Genomic DNA, 8,503 nt, shown 5'->3' on the forward strand with positions numbered 1-8,503 from the left:
AAATGAACAGTAGCAATGAAGTTATCTAGTGAAACCAGTCAAGGTGTCACCGCGAGATCAGAGCGGAGAGAAGTGTCGACGAGTGGACGTACCACAAATTGGTGAGCTGACTTGCCATCCTGCTCAGGGGAAGGATGGGGAGAGCACGCCGGCGGAGAGACGCTCACTCCTCGGCTTCTCGACGTGAGCACAGCCGGGAGAGCGAAGCGAGGAGGGGGAGGAGGAGGAAGTGGAGAAGGAGGAGGAGCGCTCTCTCTCTCTCTCTCTCTCTCTCTCTCCATTCATTTCTCTAGCTCTTAAAACATCGCATCGATGTGAAACCCCACTCCGATTCATAGGAGAAACGTAATCCATTGATGAAGATGAAGTGACCTATAATTCTGGTTTACATGACAGTTTTGAACGACTTGGAATGATATTCAGTGTGCTGCTTTCCTTTTACTTTCTGGTTGCGTGTCACTGCCATTATTCTGGTTGCTTTAAATCCATGATTACAACAATGAATGCTGAGAAAAGCAGTAGCACGCCAGGGAAATTAGGTGCTGCTGACAATTGCAGCTAGTGCTGGACATAATTATGTACGCACCACCTTTGAAAAGTAGTCGTTAACAAAAAGAAACCCTTTTCTGATTTTTTATTATTATTTTTTTTTTTTACAAAACACACCTGTTTGAATCCTTTGGTATTTTTTTTCCAATGTTGTGTATTTAATTTGTTGTTATTTGACATTATCAATCAATGGCCCATGCATGCTTAATGCTCCTGTGTGTCCCTGCTGGGACTGCTGGTTTCTGTATTTTTCCAGTCTTCGTTGTTATTATTGGTGGGTAGAGCCTACAGCAGCGCACCTGGTATCCATTGTTGACAGTTGGGATCTGAAGGCATTTTTAAAGGCCCACTGTCATGAAAGCATGATTTTTAGCATGTTATTAATGAAAAAATGGCAGCCGACATGGACTCATGCGTTTTTTCACCAGAAAACACGATTTTGACATATACAGCTTTTTGTAACGACCGCCATGAAGATCCTCTCGGGGGATTTGTTTTCGAGACGAAGCAGTAAGTGACATACATGGCAGGACCGACCTCAAGTGGACTCATTTGTTTCTATTAGTTTTACTAGGTAGCGAAGGTAGCTCGTTGTTCCTTCGTTTGCGTTGCTTGACCACTCGGGAGCATGGATTTACCCTTCATAAGTTTGCAAGAGACCTGGTTCATTGTGAAAAATGGATTGCACGGTGCAAACGACGAACGTTTTGTGGGTTCCAAATGACAGGTAGGTGTGTATACATCCATCCATCCATTTTCTTTGTCACTTATCCTCACGAGGGTCGCGGGGAGTGCTGGAGTCTATCGCAGCTGTCAACGGGCAGGAGGCGGGGTACACCCGGAATTGGTTGCAAGCCAATTGCAGGCCACATTGAGACAAACAGCCGCACTCACAATAACACCTAGGGGCAAATTAGAGTGTCCAATTAATGGTGCATGTTTTTGGAATGTGGGAGGAAACTGGAGTGCCTGGAGGAAACCCACGCAGGCATGGGAAGAACATGCAAATTCCACACAGGCGGGTCCGGGATTGAACCCAGGACCTCAGAACAACTGCACCACCATGCCGCCAGGTGTGTGTACAGCTATTAAAAAAAAAATTATAGTTTGGGGCGGACCACGTAATCCGTCTCTCATAATGTAACAAAAGATCCGCGTATGTATGACAGGGGTGTGAAATGTGTCAATCTGCACGTTGGCTTGCCCGCACAGGCTGGCCGAAGCCATGCTCGTCTGCGAGGCACGACCCAGCAGCCTTTGCCGGCTTCAGTGCCGCGTCCGCCGGTCACGGCTTCGGCTGGGGTGGCTCATCTTCGGTGGCGAGGTGGTTTATCACGGTGCCGAGCTGGGCTGCTTTATGGTGTTGTCATCGCACGCGGCTGAGTTAGCCATTGCCGACCGGGTTGTTCATAGCCGCCACCATCATCCGCAATGAACAACACCGCCAATGGCAGCAGTGATAATTGTTTATGGCGCACTCAGCCGCAAGCGACGACAATGCCGTAAAGCGGCCTGGCTCAGCGCCGTGATAAGCCGTCTCAGCGGCGAAAATGAGCTCGTCGCGGCACCGAGCCGCGATGACTCATCTAAACTGCAGAAGTGGATCGAGGAGGGAGGCGGTTTGGCCGTGATCGTATATCATCTGAATATGGCTCGAAACAATAGGGTAATATTGCCACAGTAACTTTGGTTTTGTGATGTTCTCTTCTGCGAAAAGAGCTTCCGTGTCAGAAGGGGCGTGTTTGTCTCCTACAGTAGGGTTCACAGCGTGTTTTCAATGGCGAATGTCCGGGGTGACGTCACGGACAAGAGATGCAGCCAATATGGCAACCATTTGGATGTCGAATGACACTTCCACAACTTTACGCATGGATGACGTGCTCTCCGCTCATATTTATTTTTCCGTATAGACATTGAATGAATATTGTTATATCTATTTTTCATTAAAATATCTACCTTAGAATGTTTATAGGGATGACACTTGACCTTTAAACTCGTACAGGCTGCGACACCACTGACGTCACTGCGGCTATCCTGCACGTAGTTTGCTTTTATACTCAAGCCCAACACACTTGTGTTGTTTTGAAAATGTGCTGCAGCTCTTCTCCAACTCAGAGGCATTGGTATTGCTGGTACGGGCTAGGACGTCACAGGGTCAAGTTTCCTCAGCACTCTGGTCATTTCAGGTAGCTGTTTTTACTTTTCTTTCCATAACAAGAAAAAACGCAAAAAACAACAGCAACTGTGGAACAGTGTCTGTTTTGAACAAATGGACCTAGAGTAAATGACCAGATGATATGTTTAATTTTGCTTCAAAATCGATCAAAAAGGCAGCGGCGTAGGCAAGTGACTAAAATGGACGAATCACGAAAGAAGATCTCCGCGGCTTTCTCCACGTAGCAACGTTTTTTGACGTGTGAGGGGCAAGTTATGCAGAGGTGCTCCCGGGTCAATGCGTCGGGCCTGTGACGCAATGTCAATCGCGGGAGTATAAAAAGGCCTTCAAGAGGAAGCAGCAAGAAGGTGGCAGATTAATGCTCAAGTTCTGCTGGAGGTGGGAGTTGAAACTCATTCTGACAGGGGATTCTGCCAGACCTTCTCAGCAGACTCTCAAAAAAGGTTTGGGCCTGCCAGGTCGGATCGGCATCTTCCCCCACCATCGGAGTCAATTCATCACCAGGTGTTCATTAGTTGACACCACCGCCCCTCTCTCCACCCAAGTGTCCAAGACATGTGGCCGCAAGTCCAATGACATGAATACAAAGTCGATCAACAAACAGGGACCTAGGGTGACCTGATGCGAAGTGACCATACACCACAGAAATCCAATAACAGAACATCATCCGAGTTCTGAGGGTGCATTTCCCCTGGATCACGCAATTCCAGCTCTCACTGTCATTGCCCACATGAGCATTGAAGTCCCCCAGCTGAACGATGGAGTCCTCAGTGGGAGCCCTCTCCAGCATCCCCCCCAAAGCGTCCAAAATGTGTGGCTACTACACACACTGCTATTTGGCACAAAGGCACAAACCAAAGTCAGAACCTGACCCCCCACCCGACAGCAGAGGGATGCTATCCGCACACCATCGCTTACAGCATCACCTGCCACCCAGGCTTCCTACTCACTTACCATACTGATATTGTCAACTGATCAGTGGAACGTGTCAAAGTGTTGAGACACACTGGATAGGTTTTTCCATCCATCCATAAATTTCATGAGCTGCTTATCCTCACAAGGGTTGCGGGAGCGCTGGAGTCTATCCTTCCTATTTTCAGGCAGGAGTACAGCCTGAACTGGTTGCAAGCCAATCACACAATCGGCAATCACAATGACACAAAAGGGCAATTTAGAGTCTCCAATTAATGCATGTTTTTTGGAATGTGGGAGGAAACCGGAGGGCTCAGAGAAAACCCACACAGGCACAGGGAGAACATGCAAATGCCATACATGTCATGATCCAGCCGCTTCAGCACGAGCTGCGCTAATTGGGAGGCGCACACCTGCGACTCATGCGGGCGGATCATCCCGTGTATATATAGGACCCGGTGACGACTGGTCCTCCGCCAGTTCGTTGAGCTTTATGTCCCGTTCCAGCACTCTCGTATTCCTGATTGAACCTGTGTGTACCGACCTTCGTCCGTTCTCCGACCAACCTTGTAAGCCTGACTCCTTTGATACTTCTGCCTGCGTTGATTGTTTCCCCGTGTACCGACTACTGCCTGCCCACTCATCTGCTCTCTTCGCCCGACGCCCCAACAACCGCTGCTGCACTGGACTGCCTGCTCGATCCCCGACCCCTGCATACAATAAACGTGTCTCTTCTTGAACTCCCTTGCGTCTTCCGAGTTCCTGCATTTGGGTCCTAACTCTCGTTTCCGATGGGACGTGACAATACAGGCAGGGCAGGAATTGAACCCCAGTCCTCAGAACTGTGACACTACCTTGCATTTCTAGTAGCTGTACAGTATAGTACGACATTTTCATCAATAGTCTATATTGGGCATATCTGTACAATGGAATGATTGACAAAATCCGAAGAGTGGTGCAATAAATGCTGTCGTGTGTATGATTAGTGCCCTTTCTTGTCTCCCATTAGAGTCTCCATCTGCTTGCCATGAAGGCAAGAATACTAAAGTAGAAAATTATGATCGACATAGAAGAAGCAATTAGATTTATATATGGCGATCATTAAGGATTTTGACTCATGATAATATATATATTATGTTGAGGGAGACAGAAAATTTTGAGAAACGCACTTTTCTGTTTGAGCAAGATCTGAAAGAAAGGTCTGCAGAGCATGGACAATTTCAAAAAGTAATTTTATTTTTAGTCAGCTTGGTGTCAACCTTGTGTCCCAATAAAAGTTATTTACTTTAATGCATCAGTCAAGCACCACAAGGTCATTGACACTAAAGCTCATAAGAAAACAAAATGCCTATGTGAGAATGTGGTGATTTGTATTCATACTCTGTGTCAGTCTCTCTCCCATGCACATTATTCATTGCTTTACTTTGCATGACAAAATACAGGCATAATTGAGTCAACTGGGATATCATGACTGCACAGTGTATTCCATAATCAAGAGGGTGGGTGTTCCTGGGTATGCATATACTCCACAGTATATATAGTATGAGTATGGTCATGGGTGTAGCATACATGGCAAATGTAAAGGACTCCGTCACACCATGACGTTTTGGTCCACGTCCTCTGAACATTTCAATTGTTCTATTTTTCAGCGTTCTCAAACGCGGATGACACATCTGGCGTGTGATTAACGTGTGTCTAACGCACGAAAAGCGTGTAACAGCGACTAAATAAGATACCCCTAAAAACCATTAGGGTGTGCAAACGTGTCATTGGGGCGCGACGAGCGATTTGTCAATGTAAGACGAGTGTGTTGAGCGTGTGATCAATGGGTGTATAATGACAGAAAAGCGTTTTCCTGACGTGTAATTTTTTACAGTGGAACCGGCACTAAAACGTTGGAAAGTTCATAGTCACTTCAGTTGTTGTCGTGAATTAGAACAGTGAGCATCGTGCCGCAGAGAAGAAAAAAAGTTAGGGCACGGACTTCAGCAACTAGCGCTGCTAGTAAGAAAGCTAAGCCTCTTTCATCACGAGCAATGTGTTTGGAGGAAAAACAACAGCAAGAGGAAGAGCACGTCCGCGAAGTCACGCACCATGTGACACCCCCTGGGGACCCTAAACACCTTGCAAACCCCAGTGAGGACGGTCCGACAAAGAGACAAAAGAATCAGAGAAAGGATTGCAGGATCCTGGACCGGGCTGTTGAGGATAGTCTGGTGGAATTTTTCCGCGAAAATGAACTGCTGCTTTCTGGATCTTCCATAGTAGGTGCTCTCTACTGTAGCTTAAGCATCGGTTTAGATACCCATATGCATGGAAGTTCAGGAAACGCTCGATGGATGCCAAACGACGTTCGTTTGACTTTAGTTACACGCTGTGTGCGCTAGGGGATTGTTCAGTGGTCGTTGACAGGTCGCCAGTGAGTCTTTCACGGTAAAGCAAACGATTAAGTAACAACCAAGTAAAGCTTGAGTTACGACTGACTAACAATAGCCAAACGCGTGCAACGCTCGGCGAATCTTAGTAAAACGTTCCACGGACGTTTTGAATGTTCTGCAGCGTTTAAAATTAAACGATGAACGCTGGTCTCGGTGAGAAATTTTGTGCATGTTCAAAACATTTTTTCCCGGACCAGCGTTCTCCGCTGATTCCCAGCAATCATTGACTTTCACTAGCGTTCAAACAACGCTCTTCTGGAGCTATCCCGGCGACTACCAACGTTTCCTTAAACGCTGACCAGAAAGTCATGGTCTGACAGGGCCATAAAGTGTCACGACGAGGCTCGAGGGCGGACCCAAATGCACGACTCCAGAGGCAAGCAGGTAGAGTACAAAAGCCTTTATTTGGTCCGAGGTCTATGCTCAGCAAGTCAGTCCGTAAGAGCAGCAGTAGCAGAAGAGGCAGGCTTACTTGCATTGTCCGGGAACAGGTGAGGGTCAGTACATGGCAGGTCAGGTATACAGGAGAATGTTCAAAGCAGGCAGAAGTGCCAAGGGAATCAGGCTTACAGGTTGAGTCGGTACACACAGGTTGTCGTTCAGGGATACGAGAGTGCTGGAACGGGACATGAAGCTCAACGATCTGGCGGCGGACTAGTTGTCCCCCGTGTCCTATAAGTACCGGGTGTACTCAGCCAAACCAGGGTGCAGGTGTGTGCTGACGAATTGGCTGACCACACCCAGCCTGGGGAGGATGCCAGGAGCATGACAGTACCCCCCCCCAACGGCTGGCTCCCGACAGCCCAGGAGCGTCTGAATGGGCTGCATAGAAGTCCTCAATGAAGGGCGAGGGGATCCAAGAGTGCACCTCCGGTCCGTATCCCTCCAAATCCACCAGGTACTGGAACCCCCTGCTTCTGCGGCGGGAAGACAGCAACCGGGGCACTGTGTACACCGGCCCGCCGTTCACCATGTGGGGGGGGTTTAGCCGGAGGCGATGGACGATCTGGGCGTAGTCTGCCAATGTGGAATGTAGGCTCCACCTTCATCGACCTGGGTAGTCTAAGTGATACAGCGACCGGGTTAATGATTTTGGTGATAGGGAACGGACCAACGCACCTGGGAGCAAGTTTGCGGGATTCCATCCGCAGCGTAAGATCCTTAGTGGAGAGCCACATCCGCTGCCCCACCCTGATTTCTGGTGCGGCTCTCCTCTTGCGGTCTGCTGCGGACTTGTAGATGTTGCCCATGCGCAGCAGCGTCCTCCGGGACGCCTCCCAGGTCCGTTTGCAGTGCCGCACCAGTGCCAGGGCCGACGGCACAGCGGAGTCTGTGGCCAAGGGGGGAAACAGAGAGGGGGGATAGCCGTGCACAATGTGGAGTGGAGGCATACCTGTTGAAGCGAAGGGCAGAGAGTTGTGGGCGTACTCTACCCATTTGACGTGCTGGCTCCACGTATTAGCCGCGCATATCGGACAGGCATTGACGAAGTCCTTCACGTTCTTGCTGAGGTTGGGCCACCAGAACCTCTGTTCAACCACTGAACGCGTTTTTGCCATACCCGGGTGGCAGACCATCTTGTTGGTGTGGGCCCAGTTGACGACGTCTCCTCGCAGAGACTGAACAACGAAAAGGCGGGCCGACGGACAATCCGCGGGTGGCGGAGTCTCTCCCAGGGCCTCCTTCACCCGCGACTCGACCGCCCGGGTGAAGCCGGACACGAAGCACGCCTCTGGCAGGATAATAGCGCCCTCTGATTCCATGCGCCCTCCCTCGTGGATCCGTGAGAGTGCGTCCGGCTTGCCGTTCTTGGAGCCTGGGCGGAAGGACAGAGTAAAGTGGAAGCTGGTGAAGAACAGGGCCCACCTGGCCTGGCAAGGGTTCAACCGCTTCGCAGACTTCAGGTACTCTAGGTTCTTGTGGTCAGTGAAGACCACGAACGGCACTTACGAGCCCTCCAGCCAGTGCCGCCACTCCTCCAACGCAGTCTTGACCGCCACCAGTTCCCGATCTCCCACGTCGTAGTTCCTCTCTGCCGGGGTCAGCTTCCTAGACAGGAACGCGCACGGGTGGATCCTTCCGTCCTTGGGACTCCTCTGAGACAAGATTCCCGAATTAGATGCGTCAACCTCCACCATAAACTGGTTATCTTGGTCCGGAACAATGAGAATGGGCGCGGCGGTGAAACTTGCCTTAAGCCTGCTTAAGGCCTCCTCTGGGAGTGTTGAAAGCCGTCTTCCATTCGTCGCCCTACCGAATCTGCACCAGATGATACGCGCTGCGCAAGTCCAGTTTGATGAAGATCCGGGCTCCTTTGAGGAGTTCAAAAGCCGTAGCGATTAAGGGCAAGGGGTACCTGTTCTTGACCGTGATGTCATTCAATGCTCGGTAGTCGATGCAGGGTCGCAAAGTGGAATCCTTCTTAATG

The 8,503-nt window shown here is 49.7% G+C and overlaps 2 protein-coding genes across 8 annotated transcripts in view; both read right to left on the reverse strand.

Annotated features, from left to right (window-relative positions):
* The window catches only part of kcnd3 (potassium voltage-gated channel, Shal-related subfamily, member 3), a 108,079-nt gene extending 107,850 nt beyond the window's left edge, over positions 1 to 229 (reverse strand). For all 5 annotated transcript variants that reach the window (XM_061812054.1, XM_061812080.1, XM_061812063.1 and 2 more), the window contains exon 1: positions 93 to 229. The gene's annotated coding sequence lies outside the window, so the exon portion shown is untranslated. The remainder of the gene's footprint in view (positions 1 to 92) is intronic.
* Positions 230 to 6,509: 6,280 nt separating this feature from the next.
* LOC133493784 (uncharacterized) lies at positions 6,510 to 8,167 on the reverse strand. Of its 3 annotated transcripts, none has more exons than XM_061807577.1 (3): positions 8,026 to 8,167; positions 7,469 to 7,891; positions 6,510 to 7,405 (listed from the first exon to the last, which is right to left on the reverse strand). In XM_061807577.1, the coding sequence occupies exons 2-3, from the start codon at positions 7,836 to 7,838 to the stop codon at positions 6,912 to 6,914; spliced, it is 864 nt and encodes a 287-aa protein (XP_061663561.1). In that variant the 5' UTR covers positions 7,839 to 7,891; positions 8,026 to 8,167; the 3' UTR covers positions 6,510 to 6,911. The 3 variants fall into 3 exon arrangements, with proteins under 3 accessions (XP_061663561.1, XP_061663569.1, XP_061663551.1); XM_061807585.1 differs by having other exon boundaries at positions 6,510 to 7,128; positions 7,195 to 7,891; XM_061807567.1 differs by having other exon boundaries at positions 6,510 to 7,891.
* Positions 8,168 to 8,503: the final 336 nt, after the last annotated feature.

Source organism: Syngnathoides biaculeatus, chromosome 2 (genome assembly GCF_019802595.1).
Source record: "Syngnathoides biaculeatus isolate LvHL_M chromosome 2, ASM1980259v1, whole genome shotgun sequence".
Taxonomy (NCBI): domain Eukaryota; kingdom Metazoa; phylum Chordata; class Actinopteri; order Syngnathiformes; family Syngnathidae; genus Syngnathoides; species Syngnathoides biaculeatus.